General features: G+C 46.1%; 1 protein-coding gene across 1 annotated transcript; it reads left to right on the forward strand.

Moving 5' to 3' along the window:
* Nucleotides 1-1779: 1779 nt before the first annotated feature.
* Nucleotides 1780-20751, forward strand: CLEC20A (C-type lectin domain containing 20A; the record flags this gene model as incomplete). The annotated part of the gene is made up of 6 exons (XM_081298240.1): nucleotides 1780-1819; nucleotides 3191-3559; nucleotides 5271-5336; nucleotides 7684-8049; nucleotides 15130-15218; nucleotides 17246-20751. 6 exons carry the CDS (start codon nucleotides 1780-1782, stop codon nucleotides 17342-17344), a joined length of 1029 nt encoding a protein of 342 aa, XP_081154366.1. The 3' UTR covers nucleotides 17345-20751.
* Nucleotides 20752-20831: the final 80 nt, after the last annotated feature.

The raw sequence follows: 20831 nt of genomic DNA on the forward strand, positions 1-20831 counted from the left end.
TGGGGTTTGCGTTCAGCCATTGTCCTTTTAGATGAAAATCTGTATCCTGCTTCCCAGGAACCTTTGTTTCTAGCCCCATGAAGCTCCCTGAACTTGACTCCTTCCTGAAGATGTCTACTCTGGGGCCCAATCCACCAGACCTGGACAAGAATTCAGACTGGACCAAGCATTTGCAGAACTTAGAGATAGTGGTGAGGTTTTCCACATCTGATTTACCTCCTTCTCTCGGGCATTCTGCCCCTGAGGTCATTAGCAACTCTGAGATGAATTCACATGAAGACTCTTCCAGAAGTGTGAATCTTCTTCCCTTGTAGAGGTTCTAGGGCCTGGACTGGGGACAGAGCATTTCTTTCCTGAAACTTGGAGAACTGAGGTGAATGCTTGAATGAGTCTCCAGATGGAGGAGCCAATGGCAGATTTTGAGAGCCATTGTGGAGCAAGCCAAGGTAAAAGAGAAGTGAGAGGCCAAAAAAACAGCCAGGGCTCAGCCAGTCTTGGCGGAAGCTCTCAAGGTGCCTGAGTTGTGAGCAGGAGCATCTGAGTGCACTTAAAGAATAAGAAGTAGGTGTTCTTTTTCCTTTTAAATTTTGTTTTTGTGGTACTGGGGTTCAGACCCAGGGCCCCAACATGCCAGGCAGCTCAACAACTCTACCACTAAGCCACATCCTTAGCCTGGATTTTTTTCCTTTATTGTTAGAGAGCATTGGTAGGCTGTCTGTTTTCCTAGAACTTGAATTCAATGGATTCCACATTTTTTAAAAATTTAATGTCAAGATATGTGACTGCTCTGATCCAGCTTATACTTAACAAAGCTAAAAAACCATGCACACAGGTCCACTTTGGTATGGAGGATGTGAACTGGGCTTTGGTTTATCTCCCAGGCCTACGATGAGTCATGAGCAGAGCACAGGTGCTAGCTCTCAGTGGAAGCTAAATCTGAACCCAGAGTTCTTCAAGGTGGTTCTGAACATTGTTCCTGGGCCTCCAACCCTCTTTCTCCAACCCTCCTAACAATTAAAGCAGCTTAATGTGGATTCTCTTTGCCACCAAGACCCTGATGGAGTTGGCCACACTCCTGCTCATCTCTGGAAGATCCCACGTGTGCAGCAGACTGGGGGGTTGTGGGGCAAGGTGCTTTCGTCAGTGAAGAAGGGCTCATCGGGGTCCTTGTGTCCCCACCCCATGCTCTTCAGTGATTTGGGCTTGACTCGATGCCAAATCACTTGTCTTGCTCAAGTTTGTTCATCTCTCTGAGCGTCCACCCCTGTACCGTGGGGATCGTGGTGGTCTCCATGATGTGGCTGTCATGAGGATGGCAGGGACAGTCTGCTCCAACCTGACCCGCACATGCTAGCTCCTTCTCCCTTCCCAGTCCCCTTGTCCCTCTCCTCCACCCTGCCCCTAGCTCCTCTGGCTCTTGAGAATCCCAGGGGTCTACTCATCTGGCTTCTGACACCCTGCTCCTTCCCTCCACCAGCAGCCAGCACCTAGGACAGGCTCTGCTTATTAATGACCTGATCCGGGTTTCCTTCTGCCTAGTTAAGGGAGGACCAGGATATCCGTGCTTTACTCTGATGCCTCCCCAGCCCTCACCCTGGGCCTGGAAGCAGCAGGCATGGAATTAGTATTTGCTCAGTCAAATCTGTCAGTTTGGATAGCAAAGAGAAGAATGGAGAGCAAGGAAGAAATGACCAGGAGGCCAGGCAGAGCCTCTGCCAGAAGCCAGAAGGCTTTCCACCTGTGAGCTGCACCCCCAGGGGCCCGTCCTGTCCCACAGCCATGGCGCCACGGGGGCTGCTGCTCTCCCTCTGCACAGCAGGTAAGACCCACTGACAGGACGTCAGGACTGAAGGGAGAGGGAGCAGCAGAGACTGCTGGGTGGGCAAGGGGGCGTTGCTCAAGGCCTGGAGGGGCCCATCCCAGGGTCTTGGTACCCCCAGGTCCCAGGCCTTTCCCAACTATTGGGTGTGATCCATTAGTGTGACCCCAGAGCCCACCAGTTCAAAACATGAAACAGAGTAGAATAAAAAATATCAAAATGAGTCACACATCCTAAGGAGAAAACATTCTTTTTCTATTCTCTTTCTCCGGCACAGGGATTCTCCAGCCCTTCTTGGTGACAGGAAGCATCTTGGACTTTGGTGGGTGTGAGGAGCTTCATTCTTCTTGGCAGATGCCTGATCAGTCCCTTCCCTGTCCTCCCTGTGGCACGTTCTTGCCCCTCTGTATGCCCAGGTCCCAGTCTTAGTTTCCTCTCCCGGGACATCTGGCTCGTCGCCCCCTGGGATCCTAGCAGCGAGCCCTCATTCCTGTCTGCCCCCTGCACAGGCAGGACCTGGCGGAGGAATCCTGGGCCAGCTGGCATTTGCTGGGAGCCCCATAAGGGGAGAGAGTCAAGGCAGGAAGGAAGTGAGCATGGAGCTCTCGGGGCTCGGGCTGAGTTCCTGGGAGAAGTTCCCCGTCTTCTGCCTTCCCTTCTATCACACTGAGCACTCCCCATGTGCCAGGCGGGCACCAGGACTGCAATGACGACTCAGGTGTGCTTTGTGCACCCAGCTTGCTCAGACCTGGTGGTGCAGACAGACAGGAAGACAAGGCACTTGCCCTGGGAGCAGTTTAGAAATCCTGATGCTGGTCACAGTAACTCAGATCCTTGCTCTAAGGTGGAGCTGGGAATCCACTTCTTTAGGAGCCACTGGGGGACTACTGTGGAGCCAGCTGGGAGCCCTGGCGTAGGGGCAGTACTGGACCTGGGTGCTCCACCCGAGGTTCTAGAGTCCTGTTTTTACCCACTTCCCACTGGGTGGCCTTGTCCAGGCCATTTAACTGTGTGACTTGGTTTCCTCATTTGTAAAGCAGGCCTCGGGCTATCCCAAGGAGTTGTTGGAAGAATCTGGTGAGCTACGGCCCGTCAGAATGCTTAGTTCGCATTACCCATTATTATTAATTCCTAACAAAGGGGCGCTGCAGCACATAGGTGGGCACTTAATGCAGGACCAGCAAAGGGGGTGGTGACCGATTGGGAAATTAGGAGACTGAAGGATTAGCTGGGGACGGCCAGCCCTTCCAAAACAACAGCACAGCTAGTGTAGAAGTGGGGGGGCAGGGCTGGGTGCATTGGAGGCCAGAAGTGAGGGAAGGACTAGGGTGGAGTGGGGGCAGTCAAGTAGTGACACTGCTCTTGCTCCAGCCTCCAGGCTGGTGAACAACGGCAAGTCCTTTTCCCGGGAGGACCAACCACTGAGCTGGAGAGAGGCCATGGATTATTGCCGGGACTACCACACGGACCTCCTCAGCCTGCAGAGCATGAGCAGCATGAGCAGCTTGATGACCATCAGCTCGCTCATCCAGCCCACCCAGGCATGGATCGGCCTCTTCTTTGACATGAGTATTTCTGGCCCCCGCTGGTCCAGCGGCTCTCCCTTCGTTGACTTGAAGTGGATCCAACTGCCTGCCCTCAGGGAGGGCATGTGTGTCTCGCTGTATTCTGTTCTGTCCTTTGCTCCCATGCTGGGGGTCGACGTCTGCACGGCACAGAAGCCCTTCATTTGCTATACAGGTGTGTTCAGGTTCAAGTTCTGAGCCTAGCCTTCTTCCTCCCAGGTGGCTCTTGAAGAAGCATGTGGTGGGGAAGGGTGAGACGGGGACTTTTATGGAGTAACAGGCTGTTACCTTTTTTGCCATGCTACCTCTTCTCTGTGGCCTTCATTTCTATTCCCACCCCATTCCCAAAAACCCCCTTAGAGAAATGGGTATAAGTCAGGATACAGAAAAAAATATGGAATGTTCCACTGTGTCTCTTCCTTCTGTCAGTAAAGGCTGTGGACATGGAGAGTCCATTTGCATTATGCAGAGTTTGAGGTCTGCCCTTTCTCATGGTTTATTGCCTTGTTGGTGGTGGGAGAGTGTGGAGTAGCCACCCCTGGGAGATGCCCTGCTTCTTGGGAGCTCAGTGGGTGGAACCAGTCTCTTTGGACACCTTTTCAGGAAGTCTGCCATCAGTACACGATGACATGGTGCTGGCTCTCGGGAGCAGCCTCCCATCCTTGCCCCTCACCTGTCCGGTCTCGCCCCTGGTAGCGCAGTCCTGATGCTGAGAAGATCATGCAGGGAGATGGGTGAAGACCACACAGCATTTTCCTGATAAAAAGGGACAGTTTCTGCTTTTTTTCGTCAGTCAAGGCTCAGCCCAAATCCATACCATTCTTTCCATGCAAATCGGGGAATGGAGGTCAGCTTGCTCTACTCCCAAGTCACGGCCACACCATGTCTGCCATGGGACCTTGAGTCATCGCCTGCAGTGGCCTAGAGTTGGACTCTGGGTTGCCAAGAGAATAAAGAGATTTCTTCGGGTGATAAGGGGGCCTGGAGTGAGGAGACCTTGCAAAGGAAGGACTGTATGGGGGTCTTTCCCTGCTCCCTCCATTGTCTTAGAACTCCATTCAGACATGTCCTGACCCCATGCTCTCCTTCTCTGTTCTGTAGACCCACTGCCAATACACAGGCCAAACCACCATTCTCTCTTCTGAGTGGGCCCTCTTGCTGCTTCAGTCTGTTCTGGGCACACAGTCAGCTTTAAAAAATAGAAATCAAGCCAGGCACAGTGGCCAAGCCTGCAATCCCAGCAGTTGGGAGGCTGAGGCAGGAGGATCTCGAATTGAAAGCCAGCCTCAGCAATGTCAAGACCCTAAGCAACTCGGTGAGACCCTGTCTCTAATAAAATACAAAAACTGAGCTTGGGTTGTGGCTCAGTGGTTGAGTGACCCTGAGTTCAATCCCTTGTATCCTCCCCCCAAAAGAAACAAACAAACCATAAATCAGATTACTGTTTTTAAACATGGTCAGTAGGTCCTCCTAGCAATTAGGAGACCATCCTTCTTACAGCCAACAGGCCCTGCCTGCCCTCTTTGGCTTCATCTCCATCCTTCTCTCCAGCCACATCTTTCTGCTCCCCAGACCCATACAGCTCCTGCCCACCTTGGACCTGTGCCCTTGCTCTGCCCAGGGCAGGCTGGCTCCTTCTCCTATTCTTTTCAAGAGCAAACACCCTGCTTATTTTATTGCTGCCATTTCCAGGGACATAGAATAGCACTGGCCACCCAGTAGGTGCTCAGGATATATTTACTGGATCAATGTAGAAAGGAAGGAACCATCTGTCCAGCCTTCAGCGAGGCTTCTCTGGGCTCTAACTTGGCAGCAGCTGGTGCCCATAGAGGAGCCAGGGCAGCCTCACCCTTGCCCCCATAACTCAGGCTGTTTCTGTTTCACAGACCCTGATGTAAGGCACCGCATCTCCGTGGAGCCCTATCTCAGCCTGACCACTCTTCCAAAGCAAGGTATACACTTGCTGCATTTTCTCTTTTCTGCTTGAACTCCTCTACCTGGCTGGGTTGCCTCTGCTTCCGTACCCCTGCCCGACTGGCCATGGGCTCCGCTGTCCCCAGAGTGAAACCAAGGGAGAGATTAGTACCTTTTTTTTAAAAATAGTTTTTTTTTTATTGTTGGTTGTTCAAAACATTACATAGTTCTTGACATATCATATTTCACATTTTGATTCAAGTGGGTTATGAACTCCCATTTTTACCCCGTATACAGATTGCAGAATCACATCAGTTACACTTCCATTGATTTACATATTGACATACTCATGTCTGTTGTATTCTGCTGCCTTTCCTATCCTCTACTATCCCCCCTCCCCTCCCCTCCCCTCTTCTCTCTCTACCCCCTCTACTGTAATTCATTTCTCCCCCTTGTATTATTTTTCCCTTTCCCCTCACTTCCTCTTGTATGTAATTTTGTATAACCTTGAGGGTCTCCTTCCATTTCCATGCAATTTCCCTTCCCTCTCGCTTTCCCTCCCACCTCTTATCCCTGTTTAATGTTAATCTTCTTCTCATGCTCTTCGTCCCTACTCTGTTCTTAGTTACTCTCCTTATATCAAAGAAGACATTTGGCATTTGTTTTTTAGGGATTGGCTGGCTTCACTTAGCATAATCTGCTCTAATGCCATCTATTTCCCTCCAAATTCTATAATTTTGTCATTTTTTAATGCAGAGTAATACTCCATTGTGTATAGATGCCACATTTTTTAATGGAGATTAGTACCTTTGTTATTCAGATGGGTCCAGAGGAGGAGGTGACATGCTTGACTAGGTGACTTGGGCAGTGTCTCTTTACACCCTGTGTACTGACCCATCCATCTAGAGAGGGTGATTTCTCTCTCAAATTTTAACCCCTTGGATGTTATTACTCTATAGAGTTTCTTCATATCTGATAGAAATTCTATGACAAACACAATACAGTTGATCCATTGCTTTGTACGGTTGGCTCTCTGCGTGTGCTGGATAAGGAGGGGTAGAGGGAATGGCGCAAGCTTCCAAGGCAGGTGGACCTAGGTTTGGGTCTCTTCTTGATAGTGAATCTGACATGAGTTTAGGTGAGTTATGTCTCCTTTAGTCTCCTTTCTCTCGTCTGTGACATGCAATTAATATCTATGTCTCAGGACATAGATGATATAGGCCACATGCATAGCTCATGGCAGGCATATACCAGGTGCTTAATAGAGGATAACTTAAAAAAAATCAATTTAGATAAGGAAAGTGTTAGGGAAATAGTGGCAAATTGGGGGTGAGCAAGCCTGTGGGAGAGTCTGGGAGGCCTTATTTGAATGTTCGGATGTGCCCCAGGTTCTGCACACAGTGCTTCCTTTCCAGGCCTCCGGAATCAACACGTCAGGTTGGGTGCCAGCTGCTCACATCCTTTCCAAACTTTCCGTGTGGAGTTACAGAGGCCTGGGCTTATGTACTGCAGAGGAGAAGGGCCTGGCGGTGGGCAGCCTCCTTCTGGGACCTGGCCCAGTCTAGTGTCAGGGAGGGAGGGACTGGAGGTCGTGGAGGTGGGAGGCTGGTACCTGGTCTGCTCCTTGGGGAGCAGGCCATGGGGGATGGTCTGCTGCGCCTGCTCCTCAGGTCTGCTGTGCACCAGGCTCCCCTCTTCTCCCTGGCTTGCCTGACACTGTGAGCCTAGGCACATCCCACTGCTCCTCCATTCTGCCTCCGCCCTAGAGGCAGGTGTAGCCCCTGGAGATCACAAATGAGGCCAACTCAAATCAGGATCATCTTGACTCCCTCCTAACTTTCCCCCAAACCGTAACTACCATTCTATTAAGTGCTGTTTGCATGCACTGTGCTCAGCTAATTATATACCTGGTTTCATGTGATCCTGACCTTAAGTACTATTATCATCCCCACTGGACAGATGAAGATATTGAGCCTTAAACTTAACTCTTAGGGCCATATGGTCATAAGAGGAGCTCTTAATTCCTGCTTTCCCTAATGTTTTCTCCCATAGATTAGCTATGATATCTGTCCCACCCATTTTCCCAACCTGATATTTAGTCTGTCTATAAAATTGTGGTTTTTTTTGAAAATACTTTTTTTATATGTTGGTGCACCTTTATTTTGTTCATTTATTTATACGTAGTGCTGAGAATTGAATCCAGTGCGTCACACATGCTAGGAAAGCACTCTACCACTGAGCCACGACCCCAGCCCTTAAAACTCTGGTTTTGATCAAACTTAACACCTGAGGACTGGGGACCACAGCTCTGTCCCAGGGGCAACGGAGGCTGGGCTATCAGAGATCCAGGACTTCAGGCCTGTGATCTCTGTTCTTTGCCCCCAGCTGAGGTCCAGATTGGTGGATATACCTTCATGAGATTTGAACAAGTAATGACGTGGACCTCGGCTCTGAAGTACTGTCGCAGCCACTACACAGACCTGGCCGACCTGCAGACGGTGACCGATGAGGCAGGCCAGCAGGCCCTGAAGTCCGTCACAAAAGAGACTGAGGCTTGGATTGGCCTCTACTTCAATGCAAATACCAGGTCTCTGAACTGGTCCAGTGACTTGGGTGCCAGCATCCCAAGCTGGCTGCTGGTGCCTAAGTTTGACCGAGGACTGTGTGCAGGACTCCGGGCCTACTCAAAATATGACCCTCAGGTTTACACAGTGGTCTGCTCTTCCCTGCAACCCTTCATCTGCTTCTACGGTGCGTGAGAAGTCACTTCTGCTGGCCTCAGGTCACTGAGGCTAAAACAAGATGGGAAATGGGTCCACTTGGCAGCAAGAGACAATAAGGCTAGACCTGAGGAAGCACTTTCAGGCTTCAAGATTTTGAAGCAGTTTCCTAAGATCCTTATACTATAAACTTGTGATAAAGTAATATTGTTTTAATTCTGGGGATCTTTAGGGAATGGAATAGAACCCCTCTAGACTTAGGACATGCGCAATTAGCAACAACAATGTTACTGGACGATGAAATGAGTAAGATCCTGGGGTTTGGAATCAGGTAGATTTCAGCACCGTCTAGAAATCAGGTGGGCAGCATCTCTGAGCTCATCTCTCAGCATCTCTTTTCCTCATCTGGAAAATATACTTAACAGAGTGAGATTGCTGATCCCAGCTCACAGGACGGCTTTGAGGGCTGCCTGGGGGGAAGGGCCTAGCAGAGACCCTGGCCAGAGTGATCACTTAACAAATATCAGCTATTTCCATTTTTATTGTCACTCTGAAGGTACTGGGACCGGAGGCCTCTCCTGATCTGTGTATAATCACGACTCTTTACCTGTTGGCAGTCACTCCCTGCTCCCCCAGCAAGCCCTCATCTACTGTCCCTCAGCGGGGGTGGAGGGCTGGGGGTTGACCTATTCCTGGCTGTTCCTTTTGGTGTTTTGGAAATGATGAGAATTCTGATCCTTATCTGTAAAATACATAACAACCTCTTGACTATTGTGAGGACAGAAGATGGCGCGGGGACCCCTCCCAGTGATCAGCACACAGTTCCCAGTAACTGCGCCCTTTTAAGTCTGGCTGCCGTGGCAGGAGGACAGGGTGCCTGGTGTGACTTTTCAAGGCTGACAGCCTGCTGGGTGTGACAGAAAGACCCTGCCCTCATGCTTTCTCTCTGTATTTTCTTGCAGACTCTGTCACTGGACACAGGGAGTTGGCAGAGATGCCTCCGCTTCTGTCTGCTTCCTCCTCCGATGTTACTGTGGGGACCACTCCCAGGCCGAGCATAGGTGCTTTGAGCCTGGTTTTGACTGGATCTGGAGTCTTCCAGGCTTAGGGAAGTAGAGAAGGTGGCTTGTATGCAGTAGCCCAGGTTGGGGCCCCTGGGACTCACCCACAAGAGCCAGTGAGGGACCAGAAATGAGATGAGGCAACTGGTGGCAACCGAGGGCCACTTATGCAGGGGAGACTCTGCTCCAGACACTGCAGGGTCATCCAAGGGTAGGGGGAGGAGGACTTGATCACCATCAACCTCCTGTCTCCTTGAACTAGGCCTCTGATCTTGTAGCTCCAGGGCCAGGGGACCCCTGAGAGGCTGTGCAGTCTTTTCAGGTGAGGTGTCTTGGACCTGGCCCAGGGAGAGAGAGAGAGGCTGAATAATGCTCCTGGAGAAAAATCATCAGAGAGCTCTTGAGGTCCAGCCCCAGAGAGGGAAGCACCATAGAGGGGCCGGTCAAAGTGCCTTCTGATTAGGGGATCCTCTCTGGGGAGAGAAGAGGAGAGATGGGACTACATATGGGGACGTAGCTGTGAATGACAGTGATAGCTATTAAGCTATTACCTCATTTTGCTTCCCTGGAGTTCTGAAGTTAACTAGCATAACTGAGAGCAAAGTTACAGTTCTCCTAGTCTCCTTATAAACTCCCACATCAGACAAAGGTGTCATTTCCTTTTTTGAGGATACAGAGAAGTTAGGGGACTTGATCAAGGTCAAACAGAGCTTTTATTAATCCACTATTCAAACATTAAAAAATGGTGATGGAGCTTGCCCCAGCCCAGCAACTTGGGATGCAGAGGGTGGCAAATTCAAGGTCAGCCTTAGTAATTTGGCAAGGTGCTAAGGAACTTAGTGAGTCCCTGTCTCAAAACAAACAAACAAAAATAAATAAATAAAAAATATAAAAGGGCTGGGGATGTGGCTCAGTGGTAAAACACCCTGGGTCCAGTCACCAGCACCAAAAACAAAAACAAAACCAACAACCAAAAAACAAACTGAAACTCCAAAACCAACAACAGCAAAACTTGGTGTAGTGGTCACGGGTATGGTGGGACTCAAGGAGAGCGCCCCAGCTCCTGTTAATTATCCGGTATCTGGAGGGGTGACTTTACCACTGGCTGAGGAGGAATTGGCTTGCAGCACCCCGGGGAGTTGGGTGGGCAGCTAAGAGGAGCTGCGAGTGTGCGCATGTGCGGGAGGTGGCGCCGAGGGGTGCAAGCCTCCTTTCTCTACAGAAACTGCTTCAGAGCCTGTCTCCCTGCTCTAAGGTCTAGCCTGGCACCCCCTGGTAGTCCCAGGCCCTCTGCCTGCTTGGGCCGGCCCTGGTGGGGTCACTCCTGTGCACCCCAGCCTCAGAAGGCCGGCCACCTCCAGGCCTAGCAAAAGCCCAGGGCCTGACGCAGGGTTCTTCCCTCCACCGCTTCTGGCGCCACCCTGGCCCCACCTTGGCCTGTGGCTGGGTCCTTAAAGGGGTCCTGGTTTCAGCTGATCCCACAGTAGTCTTCTCTCCTGCCCTAGGGACCAGCCTCAGCCCCGCGGGTACCTTGCAGGACCAGGTTACAGCAGAGTGGCCACAGCAGCCGGGGAGCCTGCAGCCCACCACCCAGGTGCCAGAGATCCCTATGCTCCCCCTCAGCAGGCCCCACGATGCCCCAAGGGACAGTGTCAACAAGCCCTCTGGCAAACCCCAGGCCCCTGGGAGGTACCTCCAGTCCCCAGGAGGGACTCAGGATCCTACTGGCCACTGCCCAGAGTGTGTCTGCGGACTTTGAGCCTCTGTCACTCACCCCCACTGGTCTTGCGTCTCCGGGAAGCCCCTCCATCCCACAGGAAATGGCCAAGTCCTCCCTTGTCACCACTGGGAGCATTGGTGACCCTGTGCCCTGGGGGGACTCTATTACCCATGGTGGGCTTGTGACTCCGCAGGAGGTGACTGAGGACCCCTTACTCGCCTCCACCCATGATGCCCCAGCGGCTCCTACGTCAGCAGGTCCGCCTGGGTCCTCCACATTCACCTGGTCTCGAGGCTCCGAGCCTCTGGGGAGCTCTTCAGGGCCTGAAGAAAGAACTTCGGCTGCACCAGTCTCAGGGAACCCAGCAGAGTCCCAAGGAGCAACTGCGCACCCTGCATCAGCAGCCCCGAGCCAGGCAGCCCTCTCGGAGACAGGTGAGAGCCGGCCAATCCACCAGGCGACCAGCACGCTGGTTTCATTAAAGAGGATCGTAGCATAGAAGTTAACTAGTGACATGGAAATAAACACACAGACTCAATTACCTTTTTCTATGACCAGGTCCCAGGCGGCTCTCCCCTCGAACCACCCGGTGGGGCAGCAAGGCTTACTCAGGACTAGCAGGGGAGAGAGAGAGAGAGAGAGAGAGAGAGAGAGAGAGAGAGAGAGAGCGTGCCAGGGAGTGGCCTTTTATTGGGGAACAAGAAATTCAGGGGAAAATTCCATCCAATGAAGGTCGAGGGGGCAGCATTCCAAGGTCAGGGTCAGTGATTGGCCTCAGGGTCAGTGGTCAGTCACACCCCCACACGACAGGCTCTAGCACCTGGAGAGGGTGGGGAAAGCTCCCACACAGTTTGGCCAGAGCGCCTCACACCCAATCCGGGAGGTGCCCAATCACGTGGGAGAATGCTTCCCACAGGCCAGGAACTCAAATGCCAGCCCACCCAAGTCTCTGCCGGGTGAGCACTCACTCCGGCCTGGGTTGGAGGTCCTTTCTTGGGCTTCAGAGGCCAGACCCCAAGCTGGGGAGCTGAGGGCTGGAGTTGCATGTTAGGCCATGGTCAGCTGCCCTGTATCCCAGGTCACTGTACAGGAGCTCCATTTTGGTTAGAGCCAGTTCACCAACCCATCTTTCCCCCAGTAATAATTTAGGATGGAGATGGGAGTAGGGCAGGGAGATATGCGAGAGAAATACTCTATTTTACCTGCAAGAGCAAAGTCTGACAGCCAAAGGTTGGAACACTGGCTGAACTACTTACTGTGTGGCCTTAGGCAAGTTTTATAACCTCTCTGAACATTATTTCTCTAATCTTTAAGGAAAATGCCATAAAGGGCCTCTCAGTTCTCGAATCTGGTAGACAGTAAATGGTAATTATTACCATTTTAATCTCAATTCACTAGTAACAGGCTTAATACCCTAGCTTCTCCAACCCCTGTCCTTACCTTACTCGATAGATGGGGCTCACCTTATTCTCATTTTATTAGTTACACACGATTATGAATTGTCAGGATTGCAGACCGTTGGGAAGGAGCTGTTTTGTACTTCTTTTTCTCTCTCCCATGCCTAGAATGCTGTTTTGCACACAGGTGGCCTAATTCAATAACATTTTCTTCAGTACCTGTTTTGAACAAGGTTTAATATAAAATAGTAATTGGACAAAAGGTAAAATGAAGGATTTCACTGGCAAGAAGTACCACCAGAAGGTTCTCCCTTGCCTGGGCTAAGGTGGATATCGAAGTGTGTGGTTTGTTTGGGGCTGTCAAACAGTCTAGTGTGACTGGGGAAAGGAGTGTCAGGGCATGAGGAAAAAAAGGTGGACTGGGGCCTAATTCTGCAGTTAAATGAGCCACTAGAGGATTTTAGCAAATGAGCAAAATGCTCAAATTCATTGCTTCCAGAAGCAAGGGGGTAATGACAACATGGGATTAGCATTAGGATGCTAAATTTAAAAAGCATGATTCCAGTTATACACACAATAGTCCCAACAGTGACAGGAAACAACCATCAATGGTTAGAAAAAGATTGGGAGGAAATGTGTGAAAATGTGATGAGGATATGGGTGTCCCCAACTTTCATGTTTCTAAATTTTGCAAATTTGTTCATTTACTGAAGAAAAGTATAAGGCTTTTCCTGGGGAAAGTAGAGAGGAGGCCATTAGGAGAGGTGAACTAGGAAGTACGTAGGGAGGGCTGGTGCACAGCATGGGGAGCGGAATCCAGGGGGGATCTGGGGGTGCCGGGTGGGGAGCGTCAGGAGGGAATCGATTTTACATTGTTCACAAGTGACCCTAATCAAAGAAATACCAATACAAACACATTAAATGCACAGTTCACTAAATCATAAAAATGCAGATTTAAAAAAAGAGACTTAAAAATTATTTAAAAATTCATTTTTTTCCACCTACCAATTTGGCAAAGATTTGAGAGGGTGGTGAGAATGTAGGGAAAACACAGCTTGCCAACACAGGGGCCTGGTGGAAACTAGTGCTGCCCTTTGGCCAGAGGGTGTCAGGTTTTGAAAGGTGCAGGGTTTTTCCTACTGAAATTCTGCCCTTGGAAATAAGGAAACGAGAACTGAGCACAGCCATGCACCCACACCCTCCACACGGGGCTGTTTGCTGTGTTTTCTACAGTGAAAAATCAGAAACAATCTAATGTCTACTGAAAGCAGATTGGTTAAATAAGTCATGTACATTTGATGAAAAACTATGCAGCCTCTAAAGGAAATAAAGTAGGTCTTTATGCCTTCAAATGTTTAAAATTCAATGTGTGAAAGATATTTTATGGCAAACTGTGTTGGTTGTCCCTAGGTTGGATAAGGGGGGTACTTTTGCTTAAATAATTTGTAATAACATACCACAAAATATGGATATGTCCATATTTTAAAAAATAAAAAAAGACTTGCAAGCCACCGACAGGATTTGGTGACAGAGCATGAGAGAGCTGGGGAGACTAGGACATCTCAGTGTATGGCCAGCTACACAGGAGGAGGGAGGATGCTGGGAAAGAGGCTGTGCTTGGTTTGGGGTTCTGTCCCTTGATGAGGTATCAAGTGTCCCTGGTTGCCATGGTGAGGTTGTGTGTGACTGGCAGATAACATAAGGGCATTGGGCTTCTTGGGCTGTGAACTACTGAAAGAAAAAAGTAGGACTGAGGACAAGCCTCATAATATTGCTCAAGCCCTACAAATCCTGACATTGGGGTGCTTTTTGAAAGATGATGGTGTAGCAACTCAAGGGCTGTCATGAGAGCCTGCAGGGGTAAGTTGAGGATTGGTGGGAACTAAGCTTCCCACAAAAGGGTGGTTTCTGTAGCGCTGAGTGCACGGCAGTGGCTGCCTTTCTGACTCAGTGTCAAATACCTTACTCCTGGCTGAAGTTGCAATAAGCCTTTATTTCCCCCTTCTCTAGCTGTGACAAGAGTAGACAGTTGCACCGATAGAGACATAGTTACTGCCACTCGGGTCCAACATTTAAGCTCATCTAGCCACCCAGAATCTAAAGAAAAAACATCAGCACCAGAATCAGGTAACTGCTTCTATTTATTAAGTTCCCACTCTAATAACTGAGTAGTTAAGTCTGGACAGTAGGTCCTTAGCTCAGGTTGTTAGGACCTTTTTTTTGTGAAAGATAGTATGGAATGTTGGGAACAGGGATAGGAATTAAAGATGTGGATTCTAGTGTGATCTCTAGTGACTACAATGAACACTTGAGGGGCAGTTTTCCTCACTTCCTAGTCTCTATTTCTCATCTTCAATAGGGACACAGAAAAGTACCTGCCTGGATCACAGGTTTGTTGTGAATGCTCAATGAGATACTTATGCAAAGGTACATTCTAAACTATAAAATGCTATCCAATTATAACAGTCCTTCTATGAGGCTGTAATTCCTATGGTGATTATGTTTGGCTCATGGCAGAAAACTCTACTTTTGTAGAGTTTTCTGGGGCAGAGAGCCCCCAGGAAGCGAGTATTTCCAGCATAGTATGGAACATCTCCTTAACAGATTAAAAGGAAGGCAAAAAATACAAAAGAGTTGGAAAATAATTCCTGATGGGAGGCCAGGATGTGTGTGCATTTGTGTGTTTGTGTTTCAGGGGGAAGGGGGACCAAGTTACACTAAAGTGTGGGACTCTTCTTTCCAGACACTAGTTGTATGGTCCTAATTGTGGCTGAGCATTCTCTTGGTCCTCAGTTTCCCTTCTTTTTCCTTTAGAACTCCTTAATCACCACATTGCATCTATGGTATCCAAGGGCATTACTGACTGCTGTGAACTTCAAGTTTCAAGCGGTTACAGGTAATCCCCCTGAACTAGGTAGCACTTTCTTTTTCAGGTGCTTACTCTTTTGGAATCCTGAAAGCAGATTTTGCCATTTCAATTTCGATAGACCAAGAAGAGATGAAAGACCAATTTTTGAGAGAGGTGAGACTTCTGTCCTCTTCTAATTCTGATCAGTCCGATGACTTGATAGTGCAAAGTAATATTATCAAAAACAATATATTTAGGAAAAAAATATGGAAAAATAACTCATTTTGTTCTGCCATCACTGGGGTTCTTGGTGACAGGTTGGTTATGTGCCAGGATGTTTTCAGATCTTTTTCTTAGCCTTTATAACATTTTTCCTGAGCTCTTTTTTTAAACCTCCTTTATTTTTGGATCAGGACAGCCAGAAGGACCTGAGTTCAAGTCTTGGCTTTGCACTTATTTGTGTAACCTGGGCAAGTAACTCAGTCTCAGTGTCAATTTCCTCATGAAATAAGAACCTAACTCATATGGTTGATGTTCTGATTAAATGATAATATTCCATACAAAGTGCTCAGCAAATTGTCTGGCACACTTTGGTACTTAAAAAACATTCTCTATTAATTATCAATATTAACATTATAATGTGTTCTGAATATATGTTCTAGACCTTTTTCTTCCTGTTCTTTCAATGTATTGTGGGATAGGAGATTGTGAAGAGGAATAACTGTTCCTAAAACACTGACAGAAAAGTCTCAAACTGATTACTGAGCATGGCCTAAGGGCCTGGTTTTCAACTATATCAGGTAATAATCATAGTATGTCTAGCTGGAGAGCACCCTAAAGGATCATCCAACCACTGGACATCACAGTTTTACATGCAAGGAAATGGACTGGCATTTATCTAGTAGCTTGTTGCAGTTTATTCATAGGGTCAAGGAAATAGCACCCAGAGGCAATTCATTCTAGAATTTCACAAAATCACTTTTCTAGAAAGACCAGTGGCATGTGTGTCTGTGTGAGTGTGTGTTCTGACCAAGAGAAGAAAGGGGGACTATAGGGCTTATGGTGCAGTCTGCTATGGAATGAACAAGTCCAAATCAGGATCTGATAAATCTCTTAGCCAAACTTTAAGTAATAAAACCACAGTGCTGAGTATCAGGGCTACAAAAGTTAAGAACTTTTTTCAGGGATGGGGAAGACAGTATTTTTATTCCTTAGGGTTGAATGTTCTGTACTGGGTCCTGGCCTGGGCCCTTAAGCCCTCTTTGGGGGTTATATTCACTGAAGCGTTGGCACCAAAACAGAAGCCATCTACTGTCTAGTTTAAATTGGAGCCAGTGGGACAATTCCATCTTCTGGTCAGCTTTGTGGGAATGTTATCTATTCCATAAATGGGATGACCATGTTAGAAAAGAGACTTCTTTCTACCTCACAGATTTAAAGAATGGAATTGGTAAGGTCATTGTGTGTGTGTGTGTGTGTGTGTGTGTGTGTGTGTGTGTGTGTGTATTTTGTGGGTGGGGGCAGAAGGTTCGGTGTACATTATCAGTTTTTGTAGCATTTAAAATTCCAAATGGAAGGCAAGGAAATACCTGTAGCTGTCTTATCCCCATTTCAGGAATGGAAACAAAACATTCTAACACACATCCCCACATAGTGCTTAGAACTTGATATGGAGTAGTGGCCCTCAACCCTGGCTGAAGTTAGAATCCCATGGAGAAGTTAAAAAACAAAAAAATAAAAAACAAAAACCTGGTCCCAATATTTATCCGTTCAATAGTGGAGTTCAGGAAGCATCACTACTTTACAAACAAACAAAACCTCAAAATCTCAAAAAACTTTTTGGTGATTTTGATGAATAGTCATAATTGAGAATCATTAGTTTAATTATTTGTTTTATTCTTTGCCATCATCATCATCATTCTTTGCTAACAAAACTGATTTATGTACTTTCCCACTGATGTTAAGTCCTAGTGGCAAAAGGCAGGCAGCTGGAAGGAGACTAAGAAAAATAAATAAAAAAGGGTATGGCAGGACATAAAGCGTACACATGTGGATAGAGCTAAGAGAACTATAGGACCATAAGACAGCATCAATAAGTTCCCTCTCTTTTCCTTTTTGGGATACTGGGATCAATTTCAGTACTTTGTACTTTCCCACTGAGCTATACTCACAGCCCTGTTTCTTTCTTTTTGATGTTTCAGATTCAAGAAGTCTTAAAACTTATGTTAGGTAACCAGCAATTCAGATTGAAATGGGTCGGTTTTGAAGTGAACAAAAAGCAGCACAAGTCTACTAATTAGCAGTTTCCTTTTAAGCAGTTTTCTCTGGATTTTCAGTGAATTTGAGTTTTTTAATTTCCAGAAGAACACTATTAGAAATAACTCAGAATATGTGAAGAGACATAGACCTAAAACTTACACAAAAGAAAACTACATATGAAACCCTCGCCTTGGATTTTATAGAATGAATTAGGTAAACAGAGAAGATGGAAGTATTTGGGAACAATACCCTTGAGAATGACACAAAGAAGGACAAAAAGCCTGAATTAAACAAAAATCTTGAAAATAAATTCCATTAATCTCTTTGGGGAATATAAGAGAAAATAGTAGTGATTTCAGCAGGAACTGGAAGAAACCATTAGCCATAAACTATAAAAAAAATTCAAAATTTTTCAGAATGAAGAGCTCTCTAACATAATACAAACATGTTAATGTCAGTTATTTGTAGTTTTTTTGTCCTATATCTAAGAAGTAGGTTTTTTTTTTTTTTTTGGTTATTTTTACCTGTAAGTTGGGAAATTCTAAGGCACGTTATTCCTAACATTAAAATATTTCTTCAGAATAATGTCCCTGCATACATTTCATTCTGTTTTGTTCACGTGTCCTCAGAACCAGATGCATGCTAGAAGTAAGATAGTAATATGTCAAATACAGTAGCAACTTTAGTCTGAAATGTTTAAAGTTAAAGTTTATTTGTATTCTTTGTAGGAATATCAATAAAAGACCTCAAATGTATCTATATCTGTACATGTACAAGAACCGTCAAAAATTATTCACAGAACAAAAATAAATCTTCTTTAGAACAAACCCAGGTAATGAAATGCAGATATGGATCTCACATATGGAACAATCTAAGTGCTACTTAGCACAAAAATATGGCTTTAAAAATAAAATAAAATCTCGGGTTTTGTTTTTCTAAGGTGTATTTCTCTTTCTTGAAATAAAAATAAATTATTTAGAGTTATCATTGTAAAATATTCATGTGTATTAACACATTCTTATTAAGGCCCTGGAGATGAGAAACAAAATCAAATTTAGAAGGTAAATTAATCAGAGGTGTAATCTGGGTAAATGTACTGCTGTTTGAGTTGATTTCAAGATAACTAAGAAATGTCTAAGCACCAGTCAAAATTTAACCTTTACTATTTTAGTTTTGTTGCAAGATAGTGGTAATTGAGTTGATCAGTATTTGACCTTTTGGTGAATTGGGAATTGAAATTTTCCCTTGAGAGCTTGGAAATGACACAAATATGGTATTTATACATAAATATTTGCACCCTCACACAGATGATGGAGGCCCCTAAAACAGCTTCTGTGGAAATCTCCACTGCACCAATATATAGATCTGGTTCTAAGTCCCCAAATTTAAAACTTCCTAGGAAAACAATAAGGGACATTTGAATGAAAAATATCCATCAAGTAGGAAATTAAAATGCATGCTGCAATGTGGGCCAAAAGTACCACTTTCTTTCCTTGGATGGCTCACTGCATTTGCCAAGCCTAGCTGGGCTTGTTACAAACACGTGAGGATTAACTGACCCAGGAACCAAGGCTACTTCTTTCTGTGACCTACAGTGATACTCAACTTTCTTTCTTTAACTCCCTTATGGTATCAGTAATGATATCTAGGGTTCTTGAGACAATGTCAAACCAAATCAAGTTCAAGTCATTTAACTTATATATACATATAACACATATAGTACATTTTAAAGAGAATAGAATGACTGTCATAAAATCCAATAAATGAAAACATAAAACCTAAAAACCCAAGAAAGTTTTGGAATCACTGGTATATAAAATGCATTAACATTCATAAAAAGGAAGCCCTAGGAATTGTGTTTTCTGTGGGTGTGTACATTTTCTACAGTAACTGCCTTTCTATAATTGATGCATTTTAAGAGTGAGCAAGGGCTATAGATCCTCCTGTGTCCTGGACCTCTGGGCTACTAAGGAGACTGCTATGCATTACTCCTGCTCTGGATCATGTGTCCTCCTTGGGTTCTTTCTCATCAGATACTTATCCTATTTCATACAAATTTCATCACTTTTGTCCTTTCAAAACTCAAGAGCATTCATAACTGGGTCATGACGAGAATGCTTCTAGAACTAATAATCATTCAAAGATGAAGACAGACTATTTAAAAATTCAACACCTCAACATTTCTTGCTTTTAAGAAACTAGCATAAGTCCTTTCAATTGATATGTTGATTAAAAAAAATGAAGTATACCAGGAAAAGGGCATGAAGGCAACTAACTACTGCTGGGGCAAGCAAGGGATTTTACTACTAGACTTGAGAAAGGGAAGAACAGAGAAGAAAGCCCCTTTGGCTTTCTACAATCGGTAACAGAAGGTAGACTTGAAAACTGTAGCTGAAAATGCATGAACCATCAATCCACAATTTGGAGCCACTGGGTCTGATGCGGTGACAAGTCTAGTCTGGTTGTCAAGCTTGGGGTTCAGTCACAATGGACTAGACTAACAGGACTAAGGAAACCCTGAAGAGGTCTGCATTCTTCAGCTCAGTCCCATATAGTCTTCAGGAACTCCAAACTGGAGATGACTAGAGCTAAATCTGGATAGAAGCCTACCAAATACTAATGTAAACTCTCTTGATGTCAGTTATCTTTCTCTGGGACTTCCAAATGAGAACTCTATTCCCAGTTTGGTGTACCCCCGAGGACACAGTGAAAGCCAGGGGTCTAAGGAAGGAACCAATATAATAATCCACAAAAAGGGAAGATCTGAAAAATTTTCCCTGTAAATCAAGCTCAGGCTCAAGGACATAGAGTTAATACCTACAGCAGTCTTAGACAGAAAAATCTTAGCTCTTCTTTACTAGCCAACCCCATCACAGAGAATGGTGGAAGCAGACCAGTCAGAAAGCTAATTCTGGCCAACTTGTTATCAAGAGAAAAGCAAAAGCTATAGCTGCTTGATGACCTCATTTTGCAGACAGCCCTAGACCCAAAAAGTACTTTGATGGTAGTGCCTGGAACACAGTAAGTACTTAAGTGCTTGTTATAGTTATAATCTCCTTCATGCCATGGCTTTTATTGCAGAGGCTCAAGGAAGAACAATGGCCTGATGGAAATTTAACTCTTTTTGCTGCTTTGGTCTGAAAAACTTATTGCTCCAGTGATACAAAAGGGAAATGTGAAGCGCTTTGCATGAGTTCTATTAACATTTTCTTTGCTATTGGCCAAGATGGGTTGTTATCTAGATAAGCACTTTACAAGCACTTTACCTGAATTCCAAATTCCATTCAACCCTGGTACATTTGCTATTGGCCAAGATGGGTTGTTATCTAGATAAGCACTTTACAAGCACTTTACCTGAATTCCAAATTCCATTCAACCCTGGTACATTCTTATCCTATCATGTGGTGATACATTGGGAGAGCTAGGCAGCCATCTTAATCCATCAGCTTCTCTTTTTTTTTTTTTTCAGAGTAGAAATTAGAAGTTTATTAAAGGACAGCAGAAAAGACTTCTCCCAGAGGAAGAAGG

This window comes from Spermophilus citellus (assembly GCF_964194105.1).
Source record: "Spermophilus citellus genome assembly, chromosome: 6".
NCBI classification, from domain to species: Eukaryota; Metazoa; Chordata; class Mammalia; order Rodentia; family Sciuridae; genus Spermophilus; species Spermophilus citellus.